General features: G+C 37.1%; 2 protein-coding genes across 3 annotated transcripts in view; one reads left to right on the top strand and one right to left on the bottom strand.

Moving 5' to 3' along the window:
* The window catches only part of LOC127874529 (uncharacterized), a 35980-nt gene extending 20729 nt beyond the window's left edge, over positions 1–15251 (bottom strand). The window contains exons 1-10 of the mRNA XM_052418899.1: positions 15054–15251; positions 9408–9615; positions 8914–9080; positions 8271–8568; positions 7408–7481; positions 4981–5034; positions 3483–3597; positions 2435–2610; positions 1786–2010; positions 540–748 (exon numbers count right to left, since the gene is read on the bottom strand). Coding sequence (XP_052274859.1) covers positions 540–748; positions 1786–2010; positions 2435–2610; positions 3483–3597; positions 4981–5034; positions 7408–7481; positions 8271–8568; positions 8914–9080; positions 9408–9615; positions 15054–15215 — 1688 coding nt within the window. The 5' untranslated portion in view covers positions 15216–15251. The remainder of the gene's footprint in view (positions 1–539; positions 749–1785; positions 2011–2434; positions 2611–3482; positions 3598–4980; positions 5035–7407; positions 7482–8270; positions 8569–8913; positions 9081–9407; positions 9616–15053) is intronic.
* Positions 15252–15363: 112 nt separating this feature from the next.
* LOC127874528 (DNA polymerase alpha subunit B-like) overlaps positions 15364–19539 on the top strand; it is a 36713-nt gene continuing 32537 nt past the window's right edge. Inside the window, exons 1-2 of one of the 2 annotated variants that reach the window (XM_052418898.1) lie at positions 15364–15560; positions 18696–18820. In XM_052418898.1, coding sequence (XP_052274858.1) covers positions 15473–15560; positions 18696–18820 — 213 coding nt within the window. In that variant the 5' untranslated portion in view covers positions 15364–15472. The remainder of the gene's footprint in view (positions 15561–18695; positions 18821–19539) is intronic. The other variant, XM_052418897.1, reaches the window with a different exon arrangement.

The following is a 19539-nucleotide window of genomic DNA, read 5'->3' as shown; positions in this document are numbered from 1 at the left end:
AGATTTCGTAAGTGAAATTTATACGAAAGCTGCGTACTTCAATAAACCATTCATCTTTCAAGTAATCCCTATTGAAATGCACCAAACTGTTGCAGACACATAGGACGCAAAAAATAATCACAAAAAGCATGGGTGTGATTGCTAAATTGCTTTTAAACCTAAAGAGAAAAGGAACTCTTTAGAAATAGGCAACATGTTCAAATGGATTAAGAAGGGATACAAAATGAACAACCAACTAATAATTGTTATTTTCTTTCTTCAAGGCTAGTGCAAAACCCAAGCTGCATCTGCAGAACAGATGCAAAATAAATTAATAATGCATAATTGAATCCTGAAATAAGTTCCTTTTCTACATGATGCTTCATGCCAAGATGTCTCTGGAAAGAAACTGGTTTGCTTATCCGCATTAAAGAAAATAATCTATATTTTTTTTTTTTAGGAAATTGCACTACTCTGCTTACTAAAGTATTGTAGATAAAACAAGAAATTGAAAAATTTTCTTAATCCCCATTTTTTCCTCACTTCCACATATACCTCACCTTGACAGCTGGTGCTGTGAATTCCAGTTCAGACTGGTCTCCAGACGTTTGACTGCATCGTCATACTTTCCCTGCACGACCTGCATCCTACCCACGTGGAAGTTGAACAGCGCCTTAGCCTCATCACAGGCTAGGGCGTCCATGTACTTGAGGAAGGCCTGGCCCAGTGGGGACTCCTCATCCTCTGCCTTCTGGGCTGCAGCCCCTTCCTGGATATACCAGACATTTTAAGCCTCCTTCGGGGAAAACTGGGCTTCAAGTGTTGTCCGCACAGCATAATCAAGGACAACACTTTCAGCTTGAATGGTATTTTTTTGTTTAAAGGAAGTCTCTTCTTAGCTAAAATCCAGTTCAGGTGAAAAGTACCTTTTTTAGCCCCTTTTACCAGAGGGACACTCATTTAAGATCTGAATCTAAGTTGATATGTTGCAGGGCCTTGTAGGGCGTAGGTCGCAACCAGACAGAGATTAATCCAACTGTGGATTTATCAGCGCAGTTTTACATGAGAAAGTTTTAAAACACTTAGAATAATTAGTCACTTGGTTGTCTGAAATGTTTGAGGCTTGGTAGTCATAAAATGAGTTAGGCTTGATGTTATGTTTATTCCTTGCTGGTGTTAATATGTCATGACAAGGTAAGGTTGGCACCTTTCCCACCCGACTACTTTGTACAGGAAGGTGAGTCGGTTCATCTTTCGTGGCATGACAGATAGGATCAGATCACATCTTTAATGCAATATCTAATTTGTCTTCAAAATATTTGTAGTGGAAGGTTTATTAAAATATGAAAATGTGACCTTGAGCTAATCTTCTCATAATGGACCTTAAATTGTTGAGAAATACGGGCCTGATATACATGTATACAAAAAATACATGAAGAAAAAATCACTAGCACATAGGATGCCCATTTATCTTAGTTGCTTGCTTTTACTTCCACATATGTATCTATATAGGATCCAGTTGACGAGTATTTAGATAAGATAAAGGATGCCTATAACCTGTGTTGCCTGCTTTGACTTCCACATATGTATTTTTATTGGATCCAGTGCATTATGATTAAGCTAAAGCACAACTATTACATGTGTCGCCGGCTTTTACTTCAACCTATGTCTACATAGTGTCCAAGACATTATGATTTAGCTCAGATAAAGGATCCCAATAGTGTTGCCTGCTTTAACTTTCGCATACATATCAATATAGATTGTAGTAGGATACAATGGATTGCCAACATATAGAAAGCCCATTACCTGTGTTGCCTGCTTTGATTTCCACTGGAACAGATCCATGACATGGTCTGCCTTGGCCGACTGGCCGGCCTGTATAAGGCTGTGGAACTCCATATCAATGGCCTTGAGCTGTAGGGGGAGAGGGGCAGTAGGCTCCACCCCGTGAAGTTTGCATATTGCTGCACACTCATCATCCTTCGAGCTTTCCGAAGCTTGGAGATTCAGGCTTGGAAGGTCATTGTGTGTCTGAATGGGGTAAAAATTGTGTTACAAATGAATGTTACTTATGCTTTGTGCAAAATAAAAAAGCTTTGAGGTTCTAGCTTCGTAAAACAACTAAACTGTACTGTCTTGTGTTCATCTTCGTTTTCTAAAGTTCAAAAAAATGGTGTTACCCATTCAATATTGCTTTTGTAAAATTCACTCCTAATTTCATGGTACCTACAGTGCTAATCATATATTCTATATATTATTGAAAATATTGACAAAAATAGTCATATTTTTTTAATAATGGAATAAAATCTGGCATTATTATTCTTCCACTATTTTTTAAAACTAACAGTATGCTGAAGTTCAGTTTAATATTCCAACATATTGTGATCACCTAGTACTTAATTACTTACTAGCCACAGGAATCATATATAACTATAATTATACAAATATTTGGAACCTCTTTCTTGAGCCCAAACATGTCTTCAATGTAGTATTTCTCCTCTAGAAGCATGCCCAGCTGCAAATGAACGCTGGCGTCCTTTGGTTTCAGTTTGAGGGCGCTGGCATAGCAATACGTGGCCTGCTGCAAATGGTCCATCGGTGACTCCCCATCAGGCCATGACTTTGTCTGATCTGTTAAAAGTGAGGACAAGAACTAACGCTATCAAGAAAAGCTAATTGTATAATACTAGAAATAACAAGGGCTGTTTGTAAAACATGCATGCCCCCCATATGGGCTGTCAGTTGTAGTGGCAGCCATTTTTGTCACTGCAACCTTGACCTTTGACCTAGTGATCTGAAAATCAATAGGGGTCATCTGCCAGTCATGATCAATGTACCTATGAAGTTTCATGATCCTAGGCCTAATTATTCTTGAGTTATCATCAGGAAACCATTTAACTGTTTCCAGTCACTGTGACCTTGACCTTTGACCTAGTGACCTGAAAATTATTAGGGGTCATCTGCCTGTCTTGATCAATGTACCTATGAAGTTTCATGATCCTAGGCGTAAGCATTCTTGAGTTATCATTCGAAAACCATTTTACTATTTTGAGTCGCTGTGACCTTGACCTTTGACCTAGTGACCTGAAAATCAATAGGGGTCATCTGCCAGTCATGATCAATGTACCTATGAAGTTTCATGATCGTAGGCCTAAGCGTTCTTGAGTTATCATTCGGAAACCATCTGGTGGACGGACAGACCAAGAAACGGACAGACCGACATGTGAAAAACAATATACCCCCTCTTCTTCGAAGGGGGCATAAATATATAATATGGTCTTTTGATAACAAAACCTTCTGTACAAACACTTTTGAACTTAAATTATTTGGTTATGATTATTATGGTTATTTAACAAAAATGAAAATGATGTGAATTAGATAATTCAGATATTTATTGTGTCAAAAGTTATTAATTATTTATACACAAAACCAAAATGATTTTAGATAGTTTGTAAAAATTGTGTTTAATAAGCTTTATTAAACTTAAAAAAAAAAATACAAACTGGGTTTGGGCAGTGATAAGAAATATTTCTTGAGATCCTCTTTAGCCTCAGCAATCAGTTTATCTGCACTTGTCTCTCCAAACACTTGCTGTAAACCTTTTTCCCATTTTCTTTGCTGAAATGGGATACCAAGAAGAAAATTAAGCATTAACTTGAACAAGATGTGTTTGTGAAACACAATGTCCCCCTATATGATGTTTGACCTTGAAGGATGACCGTGACCTTGTGAAGGATGACCTTGACCTTTCACCACTCAAAATGTGCAGCTCCATGAGATACACATGCATGCCAAATATCAAGTTGCTATCTTCAATATTGCAAAAGTATTCATAAAATAAGCGATTTGGGCCACATATATTTGACCTCTGACCTTGAAGGATGACCTTGACCTTGACCTTTCACCACTCAAAATGTGCAGCTCCATGAGATGCACATGCATGCCAAATATCAAGTTGCTATCTTCAATATTGCAAGAGTATTTATAAAATAAGCGATTTGGACCACATATATTTGACCTCTGACCTTGAAGGATGACCTTGACCTTGACCTTTTACCATTCATAATGTGCAGCTCCATGAGATACACATGCATGCCAAATATCAAGTTGCTATCTTCAATATTGCAAAAGTATTCATAAAATGAGCGATTTTGACCACATATATTTGACCACTGACCTTGAAGGATGACCTTGACCTTTCACCACTCAAAATGTGCAGCTTCATGAGATACACATGCATGCCAAATATGAAGTTGCTATCTTCAATATAGCAAAAGTTATTGCAAAATGTTAAAGTTGGCGCAAACAGACCAACAGACCAACAGACAGACAGGGCAAAAATTATTAATATGTCCCTCACAACTATAGTGGGGGACATAAAAATACTCTGGTAATTTATGTCCCTTTGGAGAAGTTCAATTAATGAGAAAATCAATTTGAGCCTCGTTCTGTGAAAAAATGGTTTAATGCATGTGCGTAAAGTGTGCAGTCCGCACAGGCTAATTAGAGACAACACTTTTCGCCAAAACTAGAGTTTTGATAAGAAGAGACTTCCTTGAAACGAAAAATATCATAAAAGCGGAAAGTGTCATCCCTGATTAGCCTGTGCAGACTGCACAGGCTAATCTGGGATGACACTTTACGCACATGCATTGAACCACCTTTTCACAGAGCACGGCTCATTTATATTTGGTGGATTGGAGCTGGGGCAGTTGTCATACATATTATATGAGGCTGTAATTATATTAATACGCATGGGATGTAGACCTATAAAATTATACAGCTAAATTTTCAGGATCATATTGCTACTATAAAACACAGGTTAATATCATTTTGCTCAGCACAGTTGAAATTGGGCGAATTTTGAATTTATTCCACACTTTGGTTGTTTTGTTTCTTTAAACGACGAAGCACGCTATTGAACAGTTAAGGGGTAGGAGAGAATCAATGCTTGGGTTAAAGTGTGGTCTAATGAGGCATGTAAGTATGGAACATTCGTACCTCAACTTTGTGGTTCACTGGAGCATTGATGTCCTTGAACCTATCCTTTGTGTCCTACAAGGAAAAGCAAAGAATCAATAACAGTAAAAAAAAATAATTGTATTATTGTATCATAAATGCGTATAAAAAAGTGACCTTTGTCTTTCTTCCCAAATAAATAGAAGCCCTTCACACTATAAAAGCATGTTTTGCCTTCAAATAAATATTTCTTTCACAGCCAATAAATTAAAATTTGAAATTCTGGGACATAATAATACAATCAGAATTTAAGAGTTAATTACAAAGATTTTGCACAGTTATTTTGCTTCTTTGAAAATCTGACAAATATATTGACAAATGAAATGAAGGCTGCATTTTCCATCTTTCACTTAGAAGTTCACTACTTTTGCGCCGTTTATCTGGCATTTCACAAAAACACCAAAATTTATTTGATCGATAAAAAATCAGCAAGTATTCAGTAATTACAGCAATCTTTAAATCCGGGGCGTAGCAATTCAACAATTTAACTAATGATTTTAAATTTAGCTCACCATGGAAATATTGCTATCGCACATATGACCCATGTCACAGATAAATGGGTCCATAGGCCATATGCAGCCAGCCTAGCTCCAGCCCAGCTTGCACATTTCCATAGTTTGATCAGGAGCTACCCTAGTGGGCTGATAAGACCACATAGCCTTGTGAGATTTATTACTTTATGCAAAAGGCGTGACTCCTGACCAGATTGCAGTCTTGTCTCAAGCTACGCTGGTCACTTAAGGCATTAGACCCATTTTCACATGATGCCCCTTTTTTATTTGATTACCTGTCAGTATATGTATAGGTGAACACAGTTAACACAAATTAGTATAGTTCTGCATATTTGCTAACAGAACATTTTTAACAACTTGGTCATAAGGAATAAATTGTTAAAGAGACTTGTGTTAGTTATATTGTACATACTAAGAGTTCAGATGTACTAAAGATTGTCGTCTGGAGTGCACATTAAAAAATGATCAACTCATGACCATCTTTTGTAAATTATATTCAAGAAAACATCCGATGCGAGTCAGATATAGACACGAGGGATGCAGAGTATAATTCACTATGCAAGTAGTTTGCACACAGCCCTTTTAAACTTTTCTTGAATTGCAAATGACATGATTGTTACATTCTGAAAATTGTGAAATTTATTTGCGTCAAGTGATCACTACTGTGAAAACAAGCAAATTCGTTGAATTGATATCCCCCGCCAATATACTTCTGGACACAAAAGTTTTCTGAACACACACAAAAAAAGCATTTGTTCAAGATACAAAGGGCCATAACTCCGATATTATCCGATGGCATACAATGCTATTTGGCATGCATCATCCTCTTATCCATATATATATACTAATACCAAGTTTGAATGAAATCCGCCAAAGCACTTCCATGATATGGCTCTTTACACAAAAAAGCATTTTTTCAAGATACAAAGGGCCATAACTGTGTTATTAAAAGATAGTCTACAATGCCATTTGGTGTGCATCATCCTCTTTTCCATATATATACTCATACCAAGTTTCAATTAAATCCACCAAAGCACTTCCAAGATATGGCTCTGGACACAAACGTGCCGGACGGACGGAAGGACAGAAGACGGACAGACAACGCCAAAACAATATCCCTCCGCCTATGGCGGGGGATAAAAAACAAGATTAAATCAGGGCTATAGATAACTTAAGGGGTATATTAGGTAATTCACCCCCTGTTTTTGACAACAATTGGGTTTTTGTAAATTCAATAGAGTTTTAGCAAACATTTTCACTCCCTACTTTTGAGCTTAAATGGGTTTTTCACCCCCGGTTTCTTTACTCAATTGGGTAATTTAGGGAATGACATATCTAATATAATAAAAATCTACTAAGGTTACTATATTATTTATACAAATGGAATTCAAAAAGGTACCTGTACATAACAACAAACAATTACTGAATTTCTGATCAAAGTACATTCATTTTTGCATTAAATAAGACCGAGTTCGTGAAAATCACTGCACAATTGATGAAGTTATGGCTGTTCAAAGTGATGCACCCCGTTTTCGGGTCATTTGGAGTTGAATACCTTGAAAATGAAAATAGAAATCGGAAACAGGTCTACAAATAATTACAATAATACCCCAAAAATTTATAACCGCTGGAAAGACTGTCTTCTTTTCTTCATAGGCCGGCATATAAACTATCAGATACATTTTTGTACCGAAAATAACCAGTCTAAAAAATACACCTGGTGTTCGTAAGAATTGCGGTTTATGGCGCAAGGCTTTTTACAGGAATACGTTATTAAATTTGTATTTGCGTTTTTGTACGCTTTATTTTGAATTTAATTACGTTTTTTGGTTATTTTAATTGCGTATTAACGCAAATGCGTTTGTTATCTATAGCCCTGTAAAACACAAGAACCTACCTCTATTTTCGGAGGAACATTACATTTTGCAATGTGTGCACCAAGGTCTTTCAATGTGCAAGACTCTGATGTTCCTGTAAATGTATTCAAATGAGACATAATAAAACATATATTTTTTAATTAGAATTGCATTTCTCTTTTAGAGTAAAATTATTATTGTGAAATATTACTTTATTCTCAGATAACATTAGACATATGTCTGAATATATATAATGTTTATCCAAAAAAGGACATTGGTTTGTTTATGTTGTAAAATACCATTACAAGAATGGGAGACAATAAATATTTTCATGACCAATTGCGAAAATATATAAATCTAGATTGTCTCCCTTTTCCATATGATTTTTTTTTCGGTTTAGCTGTCTTAACATACTTTCAACCTAGATTTTTTGCAACTATTTATGAAATTTGGTAGATTAAAAGCCATTCAAAATGGACACATTTTTTACATTTAGGGAATTCAGACTTTATGTAATTGTTTTATGTATACCAATAATAGTTTTGATGATTAAAAGTAACACAAGTGTTCCAATTCAGAGGTTAAAATTAAAATTAAAATTAAAAAGAATATCAATATATTGTACTAAAAAACCTATAATAATTTTACACAATTTTCCTCTTTTCATGTTGTGCAATTTTCCCCATTTCATGTTGTGTGTACATGTATTTGGTGAATTGTAAAAAGAATAGATCAAATTTGATAAATGTTGTGTTACTAAATACATGTGTTTCAAGGCATACAATGTTACAACAAAAATACTATTATTGTACTTAAGTAAGTTATTTTTTATTCAAATAGCCATTCATCAGAGAACCAAACAGGGGCTGGGCCTGGCCACAGATTTATTATCAAACCAACCTACCCCCATATGTGAGTGGCACAAAGGCAATGGCTGCACTCATTTTCTTGTCTAACTCAAAGTCTTCCACTCTCCAATCTTGATCAAGAGGGGTGTCATTGATTGGATCAAACTTGGAGGTCTTTGTTAACTCGTCAATGATTGGTGCAGAGAATGTGTGCCTTGGGTCACTATTGCGAATGGTGATTGGTCGATATAGAGTGCTCAAGGAGATTGGGTCCTCATATTGAAGGGCAAGAGCCTCATCTGTTATCCTCACATGACGAGGGATCTGTTTTCTAGTTACACAAATGTTGTATTTCTGTAAATTATGTAAGAAAGGTGATAATAATCAGAAATAACTGAAAATGAAACTTTACATCCATTATTACCTTTTTGCAACTTGTATCAGATCATAATTGAAATTATTATAATTTAGATCATCAACATTAATTTAGATTTCAGAATATCAACCATCACATAAATTTAACTCAAAGTCGCTGGATTTATGACGTCATTTTGTCGAAAAAAAATGACGTCATTTCACAGCAAAACAGTGAAAAATATCAATATTTTTCACTGTTTTTTTTCACTGTTTGAAACAGTGAAATACCAGTTCTATTTCACTGATATTTCTCTATAAACCACCAGAAAGCATAAAATAAACCTGTTTATTTAAGCCGTCCTCTGATGTGACTTCAACATCAATTCTTGTGCTGCCCACACTGAGGCTTGTGGCCGACCCAGGTTTCTCCCCATTGACTGTTACTGCATTTTTAGGATCAGGTGCTGTCGGTATTACCTTGATGGTGTTGACATTACATGGCTGTAAACCTGAAATAAAGTTTGTTGTATTATTAGAGTGTTGTGTGCAAAAAGGTTTTAAGAAGGCTTATATTATGGAGAAATGCATAACCTCTTGCTTAATTTGACTGGATTTGGCAACTGATACTTATCATTTGTCCATACTGGGAGTATACAGAAAATTATTTAAAAGCGTTGTTTGTTATTTTATAGAAAACAAGTCTTTTTTTTTCTCGTGTCTATAGAAAACAAGTCACTGGTCAGAGAAGAATACAAAGTATACATAATATATTTAAAGAACCGAATTAAGTACAATTTGTGTTTCAAAAAAGAAACAAAATAATAAAACGTATTTACAAAAGTATTCAAAGACATCTGGACTAAATTCTGGTACAAGAGTGCCCGGTTCCAGTAGCAGATTTGACAGAGTTGCATCCTTTGCCGATAAACGCTTGACTTTGATGAGGTACACTTTAGTTGTCTTTCCATCCTCAGCGCAGACATTGATTTTTATATCTGTTATAGCACCCTCTTTGACTGGAACTTTTTTGGAGCCACCACTACCCTGAAAATGGAAAGTGTACGAATTTTAGATTTAGAGCAATTTAGAAATAATTCACTGCTTTACCAATAATTTTCTTGACTGACACTTAAGTGTGGACTTGGTTGTGTGCCTTTATAATTTATAATAACCTGCTGCTTTTGTACAGAGAAGATACGTTAGCTGGTAGAAGACCAATAGCCTGAGGAAAATACTAGAAAATTCTATTTAATACAATCAAAAGGTGTTTAAACAAAATAAAAATATAACTGAAACAGAAATACTTCTTTCGATTGCATTAACTTCCTGGATGGTACATAAGGTTGATATTTTTTAAAGGCCTGACATGGTCTGTGCGTATTTCGAAGTTTATTAGGTCCTTTCTGAGCCAGATGCTACATTATGTGTGGACTCATAGTGTGCCCCAGCATTCCTACTTAACTAACTTACTAGACTCACGAAACTCGGGGCGAATTTTATATTATAGCTGCAATTTCCAGCTACTATGTTCTTACTGAAAGATTTTTCAATTTTAGTGTGGTCTAGTGTTTTGGGGCAAAGCTGGACTACCCGGAGGAAACCCCACCTGTCCGACAGGGACCGTTATGGAGACCACTAACCAAACTCACATGCTGCTGGGAACAGGAATTAAACCTAGGTTAGAAACGAGTGTACCAACCACTTGCACTAGCCAGACAGCCGTAGGCCTGACATGGAGCCACTGAATGCCCAGATATGAAGAACTAATACCTCAATACAATTCAATATCTAAGATAACATGTACACATTTATAAATGTTAATGTTTTAGATGAACTAAATAAAAAAATAATTACTTTTTTTACTAGTTTGGCTAATTAACAAACAAAATAGTTTTTGTCACAATTCCATGATTTTGCAAGTTCAATTTATGTTTATTTCAGAAGAAAACATCAGATTTAAAAACAATATACTAAATGGAAATTACTGTTTCCTATGTGGAGTAATTATGTTTTATTAGTTCCATTCATTACAAAGAAATGTGGGGCCTATAGATGTAAAATATGCGTGCATTTACACCTGTAAACTGAAATCTCCAGCCAAGTTTGTCATTACACATGTAGACAAAAGCTTTTAAACTGCTGTACATGTAGACATATTTGAGACAGTTGAAATTTTACAGCATTCACAGAAGAAGAAGAAAGCTTGCGAAGGGTGTGGCCTATCCACCTCCAACGTCTCTGAAGGATGTCTTCTTCAACTGGCTGCTGGTTTGTTCTTCTCCATAATTCTTCGTTGGAGATCTTGTCTGGCCAGCAGATCTTGAGGATCTTCCTGAACCAGGTGTTGATGAAGACCTGTATTTTCTTTATGGTGGTGACAGTGGTTCTCCAGGTCTCTGCTCCATAGAGGAGTAGCGTCTTCATGATGGTATTGGTGGTGATGCCAATTACGCTGGATCCCCAGATGTTCTTCAGCTGATGGAAGGCTGCTCGTGCTTTACCGATGCGGGTTCTGACATCTGCATCCGTTCCTCCCTGGTTGTACAGAATGCTGCGGAGATAGGTGAAGCTGTCAACCTCCTCCAGCGCCTCGCCTTGGACTGTGATGGGTGTGTTGTTTGATGCGTTGGTCCTGAACACCTTGCTCTTCCCTTTGTTGATGGTGAGGCCCAGTCTAGCTGAGTTGTCCGCTACCATGAGTTTGTCTTTTCCTGCATCTGTTGTTGGGTGTGGGAGAGAAGAGCCAAATCATCGGCAAAGTCAAGGTCTTTCAACTGTTCCCAGAGTGTCCACTGAATTCCATTCCGCTTCTGCTCCGTTGATGTCTTCATTACCCAGTCTATGGCCAGAAGGAACAGGAAAAGTGAGAGTAAACAGCCTTGCCTCACACCAGTTCTCACTTTAAAGGCATCCGTGAGCTGTCTACCGTGAACAATTCTGCAGGTCATTCCCTCATAAGACTTCCTGATGATGTTGGTGATCTTTTCTGGCACTCCGTAGTGTCTCAGAAGTCTCCAGAGGGACTCGCTGTCAACGCTGTCGAACGCCTTTTCATAGTCAATAAAGTTGACATACAACGGCGAATTCCACTCCAGGGATTGTTCCAGAATGATGCGCAGGGTTGCGATCTGATCCGTGCACGATCTCTCCTTTCGGAAGCCTGCTTGTTGGTCACAGAGATGCGGGTGTACTGCGTCTTTCATTCGGTTCAGTAGGATGCGATTAAACACCTTTCCTGGGATGGACAACAGCGGGATTTCTCGGTAGTTGGAGCAGGAACTGAGGTCGCCTTTCTTGGAAAGCTTGATGAGGTAACCCTCTTTCCACTCTGTTGGGATTTCTTCTTCTTCCCATACCTCGCTGAAGAGCGGGTGTAGTAGGTCCACACTGGTCTCCACGTCAGCCTTAAGTTTCTGCCGGTATGCTGTCAGGTCCTGCAAATTTGCAGTTCTTCAATTGTTTGATGACGATGCTGATCTCTTCCTTTGTGGGAGTGCAGCATTTGATTGGCAGATCGCTTGTAGCTGGCAGAATCTCCAGTGGGTTCACAGGAGCAGGCCTGTTGAGTAGCTCCTGGAAGTGCTCAATCCACCTCTTCTTCTGCCCTTCATCATCTGGTATAACTCCTTCATTTTTGTCCCTTACTGGCCTCTCTGGCTTGGCAAACTTTCCTGCTTATCTCTTGGTGATGGAGTACAGATCTTTAATTCTGTTCTGATAGGCTGCCTCTTCCGCCTCTGTTGCAAGCGTCTCTAGGTAGTTCCTCTTGTCTTCTCTGATACTTCGCTTGACGCTCCTATTTGCTTCGGTGTACTCTTCTTGTGCTTTTACTTTTGCGGCGCGTGTTCTGCTGTTGTTTACACTTGCCTTCTTTTCTCGTCTTTCCTTAACTTTCTGAAGCGTCTCTGCTGTCATCCACTCCTTGTGGGTGTAAGACTTGGGGCCCAGTACGTCTTGGCATGTTGAAGTCACTGCTTCTTTCACGTTCTGCCACTTCTGCTCTATCGTCCCTTCTTCAAGCAGCTCCTCTAGGACCTGGAAATTGTTGGAGAGAGTGACCTTGAACTCTTCTTGCTTCCAGGTGTCTTTCAGAGTGGCAGTGTTGTACCGTTGGCGTTGGTTGGGCCCCCCTGTCCAACTCTTCTTCAGCTTTAGTTTCAATCGGAAGACAAGGAGATGATGGTCTGAAGACATGTCTGCTCCTCGCTTGACACGTACATCCTGAAGAGAGCGACTGAAAACTCCTTGCGATGCACAAGTGGTCAATCTGGTTCTCCGTTGACAGGTCTGGTGACACCCAAGTTGCCTTGTGTATCCTTCTGTGGTGGAAAACACTTCCTCCGATGACCAGGTTACTTGTGGCGCACAGGTCGGCGAATCTCTCCCCGTTGTCGTTCATCTCGCCTAACCCTTGCTTTCCCATGATCTCCTCATATCCTCGGTTGTCACTGCCGATCTTGGCGTTGAAGTCACCCATTAGAATAATGATGTTTCTCTTTGGTCTGTCTTGTATGATGGTTGACAGTCTATTGTAGAAGTTGTCCTTCTCATCCTCTGTACTGTCGTTTGTTGGGGCGTAGCACTGGATTATGTCAATGTTGATCCTCTTCTTCTTTGTAAAGAAAGAGGCCGTCATGATCCGAGGTCTGTGTGCCTCCCACCCGATGAGCGCTCTCTGTGCCGACTTGGAAAGCATTAGGGCTACTCCCTGGGTGTGTGCTGCATCCTCCTGCTCATGCCCCAAGAACAACAGTAACTCACCGGAAGTCAGTCGCTTCTGCCCAGAGCCAGTCCATCTTGATTCACTGATCCCTAGGATGGTGAGGTTGAACTTCCTCATCTTTGCGGCCACCTGTGCTGTCTTACCGGTCTCATACATGGTTCGGACATTCCATGTACCGATGGTGGTAGAGGTCCTGGTGGAGATGATGGTCTTTGGCCTGATGGCTTCCAGTTGACACTGGCTTTCACCGTCCGGCGTCATACGTCCTCCAGCTAGAGGTCCACCTTCTCCCAGGTCCGTGATGTCTGTTGTTATTCTGTTTGGCGTTTCTGTAGCAATAAGGTTTCAACAGGGTAGGGTAGCTAGCCCTACGCCCAACCCTCCTCCTTTTTCAGCGCAGGCTTGGGACCGTCCTTGGCGGAGCCCGCAAACTTAGATACGAAAAATATTCACAAAATACAGATGTCCGAAAACTTAGAGTCGAAAATTGAAGTGTCCGAAAATAATGTCAGTTGTATCAACGACTACCGGTAATAGCACGCGCTTGTAAAATACCATGCACTGCATTTTAAATAATTTTAAATGCTTAATTTATTTGACAGAAAGTTACAACAAGGTTGTACTTTGACCAACGAGTTCAAAGATGAGCATGAGATGTACCGATACTCGCTAGTATGAACCTGTAATTAACACAATAAAAAAGCAAACTATGAATTCTTTGTTTGTTCATTTCCGATACTTGTTGTCTAACACCTTCCATTGTTCGTAAAACTTGCAATAGGGTGCATCACACTTTGAAGCGTTTAGTATTTGTCACATTTATTTTACTGAGAAGGGGTAGATAATTGAACTGCGAGATTATACAATTTTGTCAAATATTTATGAATTTATATAAAATGTTTAAAAAACTTATAATACATATATTTCAATATAAATTAAAATAAAAGTTAAGAAGAACATGTTCCGAAAAATCCGAAATAATCCAGATATTTAATTCTGAAATCGAAAATGTCTGTACAGTCGAATTCGCCAGCATGTATATCATGCATGTACGATGTACATCTTAATTCAGTTTTAAGGTATATTTTTAATTCCTTCAACGATATATATTCATACCAAACACGAACACTGACTCTGATCCTAATAAAAAGACGAATGCTTTGGTTATTGTAGGAAAATATTATGAAATATCATTGTCACAATTGGCTAGGGGCACTAACTTGTCTTTGCTGCATTTTATTCTTTGATATATAATTTTTCTTGCCTATTTTGTGTTATTGTAACATATTTTATCAATAAATTACAATTTAACACATATAAAAATCGTATAATCTCGCTTTAATTGGCACTTCCCCTGTTAATTGTCATAACGCTTATGCTATCGGGCGAAACCATTGTTTAATACAGGTTTACATGGTTATTTACACAATAACGCAAATGTAATGGTCATTTGCCCTCAGGTATGCACCTGCCATGTTTAATGATGTTAATCTGGTTGTTAAACCCTATGAACAAAGTGTCATTAGATACTATCGAAAACAGGACCGAAATTTAGTAAAATAGCGCTGTAAAATATACTGTCCGAAAACTTAGAGACATTAATTATGGACGAAAACTCGTGTGTCCGAAAATTAAGAGTCACGAAAAATAATTATTTTTGCTAAAAAGGGGTGTCCGAAAACTTAGAGTGTCTGAAACATAGAGTAATTACGGTATGTCAGTGTAAACGCATGCACTCAATTATTAAGTCAGGGCATACTGAGATAGTATAGGATGCACCAGAATCGCGTGTCAGCAATTCTATTGTTACTTCTGCCTCATTACTCGGGATAGTTGTTTTATATTCTAAGGTTTCCTGATGGAACACTGGTGATAGTTTCCCAGGTTTGATTGCAAGCTTCTCAAGGTTGCAGTCGTCCATCTTGAATCTTAGGACGCTTTACTGCGGAACTATTGTTTCGAAAACTATTATAAGAACCCGGTTGTTTTCGTTATCTATTGTTTAAATTTATTTAATTTCATATACATTTAGTTTTCTAAAAACAAACTATAAATATTTAAATCATTTGTTCACCTTTGATTTTTAGCAACTTCCGTATTTACGCGGGAAACTTGACTTCCGTGTTTACTTTTTTTGCAATCTTTTTCCGCCGAAGATAATATTCAACCAGCGTCAAGATGACAAGTTTTGTCTCAGAAGAGGAACTTGCAGACGAGTTTTCAATGTTTGGCGTTGAGTTGTCCAGTGAAGAGATCATTGCCAAATGTACCATTGATATTCATTGATATTATGAGTTTTTTTAATCAATTCGTCCCAAGCGTGTTCGTACCTCGTCCTTCTATCATAAGTGGGTCTCTAAGATTCCGCATGGGATATCCGTATATGGGTCCACAATAAAATGCATAACGTATTTTCAATCTACGGCTGACTTATTTTGTTACATCCTAGTTTCTGGTGTCTTTCTTTGTTTACGTAGGTGCTATGTTCAAGTGATCACATTGCATATTTTCAAATTACCGATATCCATATATTAAAAACAGAATTTCTGGATTACTGCAGTTATAACATTTTTTCATTCAAATAGGAATTTTAATTAATTCCTGTTAAATCCATGTCAAATGTGTTAATATACAGCATGTTAAACCACTTGTACTGTAGCGGTCCGCTAAAAATGCGTATATGACTCATATCTGCGGATATTACTGAAAATTGCGGATATGAAGACATTCACTATTCAAATCCTGCGAAATAAAATCTACTTGTCGGAAGATATAGACCATATGAATTTATATAATAATCATACAAATATCAGCTTTACAGATTAAATTTTGGTATGGATTTTGCTTTTGGAATCGGTGACCGGTCGTTCATATTTGCGGATATAAATTAAGAGTTACTGTAATTAAAATGCCAATGAAAAACACTTTAAAATTAATTTTACTTTAAAATTTTACATTCACATAGTGTATTTTTGTTCATAGAACAAATTGCATATAAAAAATAAACGAAAACGCATTTAAAATACCGTTATCTGTTCATATCTGCACTTTTCAGTAATATCCGCGGATATTAGTCATATACACATTTTAGTTGTATCCATAGTGTAGCATGTTTATTCATAGTATCAGCCCTTTAAATGAATACCAGCGATTTTCCTCCTTCTTTATAAAGTACCGGTAAACGGTACTTTCCCAATCGAACGAAATTTCCCAAATTACCAAAATGGTACGCTCCCAATCGAGCGAAAATTCCCAAATTCCCAATCGGCATCTGGAAAATCCCAATCAGCGTCCGAATTTTTTCTCAAAACGATAGAAAGTTTCGTAAAAAAAACAACTTTCGGCGAGCGAACAAAGAAAATCGTATAGTTGTGTGTAACCACGCGCTCGATTAATTTCGGGTTTTATTATTCAGCGCATTCAATCAATAGAGTTGTTACTGTTTCCGGTTCTTTTGCCAGTCAGCCAGCGTACTGTTTTACGTCGGTTTGTAACCTTATCGTAGTTTGAAATGAGTCATAATAGCAAATATTATGCCAAAAAACCAATCGGAACCATCTATCACAGGACACATTGACAGCAATAATGATGCTGTGCAGGGAGGGATGCAAGCAACTGAGTGATGATCAAACATCAAAGATTGTTGAAATTTTCACAAAAATGAAAGAGAGAGACATTGCTTTAAAAGAGATTAAAACAACTAGTAATTGATTTGGTGTGTTCTTTATAATATTTTGTTATTTATATAAACTTTATAACTTAATGGTCATTAAGGCATGCCTGCAAATGATTATTTAAATGGGTATGTTCAATTAAGTATGAACTGTATGATGTATTCAATAAGACCCAAACTTCACGCCGCGATTTTCCCAATTTCAGGATTTCACGACTCGATTTTTCCCAATTTTGAGGTTTTCACGACTCAATTTTTCCCAATCGGATCGGTACGGGTACTTTTCCCAATTGGACAAGGAAAATCGCTGAATACATACGAATTTTGGAAGTGAAAAAATACAAAAACATGCATATGTAAATCTATAGATTAATTTGTATTCTTTGACATAACGAAAATTGCATTTAAATCGGCAATGTTTTGACAAAATACTGGCTAAACTAAGCTCCCTGTAGTAATCTGTTTCATGTACAATTGCCTCATAGTATCGGCCCTTCTGATTGGTAGCTAAGATTTGTTACTATAGGCATGTGCTTGTTCTAAAAATAGTAACTTAATGGAAAAAAACGAAACTCTTCCTCATTGTTCTTAAAATATTTTTGCACTTTATTAAAAAATAAGCGGCTTGTAAAACATTTGATACTATTAATGGGATTATCCATAAACAAACTAATATAATGATGTGTTAACGACTTAAAGTAATTAAAAATCATAGCATCACCGTGGAATGTAACAGTCATAATTAACCATCAAATAAATTACAACTTCTAAAATAAAACTTTCCATTAACTTTCTAGCACTTCTTAAAGGTTTTTTGTAAACGCACAATACTATGAGAAGGACAGATACTATGAGAGTATGGAATAAAGCCGATAGTTCCACTCACAAACTGCAATATCATTCACTACTTGCATGGTTGACCGAGGATGTCACACCAAAAAAGGAGAGTACTCGAATGCAATAGGCATTAGGCTAACTAAACTTATAAATTTGATTCACTGAACATATATTATAGAAACTTAAACAGTAGGCTAATTAAACTAATTTACGACTTCTATTTACAATTTATCAAGTTTCTGTTCTACAGGTCATTCTTCTTTTCAGCCACATAGACACTTAAAAGTGCTCAAGAATTTCATTAACCCAAACGCTCCCCATTTGTTTAAATTATCAAATAAATTTGTGCACATTTGTTACTTTTAAAAGATTTGATGAAATAAACATTCAATCCAGACAGGGTTATTGCCACTGAACATGCGAATATTACCTAATGCAATGAGTGAGCACACATCTTATGCAAGAATTTACGATGATTTCATGAAACATTTGTTGATAATCAGGAAAAAGTTAATGTGTGTTTTTTATAAATAAATGTGTAAACACTAGTGCAGTTGTCTGCTTCACTTTCAAATTTATTCATAGGGTGGCAATTCATATTAGAAAATCACCAAGCTGATTTGTTGCTTTGCAGTTTCCGACCACTATAATGATTGATTAATGTCAAAAGTGCTAATGTCATTGAATGAGATGACCTGTTAAAGCTGTTGATCATCAAGTCCAGCTTAAGTGACACTGTAAGTCATATGTCTCTCAACTAGCAGATTGAAAATTGCGTTCACACAGAGTATATGAGCACACTGAACGGTACAACACAAACTTGCTCTTGAGCATATTGGAATAAATATCACATCATTATATTTGTAAATTAAAAGATTTTACTATTTACAGTGCAAGAGCTGTGCACTATGCACAGGCTGGATGCTGGTGGCATGGTAACTGAGTGGATGGCGTTTGCTCACTCCAAGAAAAATCTCACCATTGAGATGGATGTTCTGGAACAATTTGAACGCGAGGTGGGTATTCTTAGCATACTTATCTTTGATTTGCAACCCAGGACTAACTTGGCCAAGAGTTTGTCAGACTCAGGGTAGGACCTGTCAGAATTTGTTATTATTTTGTCATACATTTAGTCTACAGGTTTTTTCCGCCCTATGCCACGGGTCCGAAATTCGGCCCCATTCCCAATGCAAATCTGGTTGTTTCAATTCCAAAAAAAAAAAAAAAAAAAAAATTGTTTTTTTTTTTACCTTAAAATATATAGGTTAACCTGATCCAGTGTAGAAAATAGAAAGTGTTGCATAATTAAATTATCTGTTGCCTTGAATTTGTTTTAAAAACTGTTAAATATGCTAATGATTATTTAAGACTTTCCTTATTTTCCTCAAAATCTGGCGCTTCGCACGATTTTTTTCACCTCACAAAAGGCCAGGCCTTTTAAAAAACCTGCACTTATCTCACATGTAACATGTTCATAATACTTTGTAAAATTTTAATAATAAGTTATCAAAATAGTCGTTATTTACCAGTTAACGGCTTCTTTGAAATATAAGAAACACTATTTACATGTGATAATTTTTCCCAATTGAGAAAATTTTGCGAATAATTTTTTCCCAAAATGGGGGTTTTCACGATGCGAAATTCCCAAAATTCCAGTGTGGCGTATTCCCAAAATGGAGCGGAAAAAGCCTGGTCTATCTGTCAGACTTGCTTGCTTTTTACTTGTGAACTTCTT

Source organism: Dreissena polymorpha, chromosome 3 (genome assembly GCF_020536995.1).
Source record: "Dreissena polymorpha isolate Duluth1 chromosome 3, UMN_Dpol_1.0, whole genome shotgun sequence".
NCBI classification, from domain to species: Eukaryota; Metazoa; Mollusca; class Bivalvia; order Myida; family Dreissenidae; genus Dreissena; species Dreissena polymorpha.
Note: the sequence above shows the minus strand (reverse complement) of the source record. Positions and strands in the feature narration are given on the sequence as shown.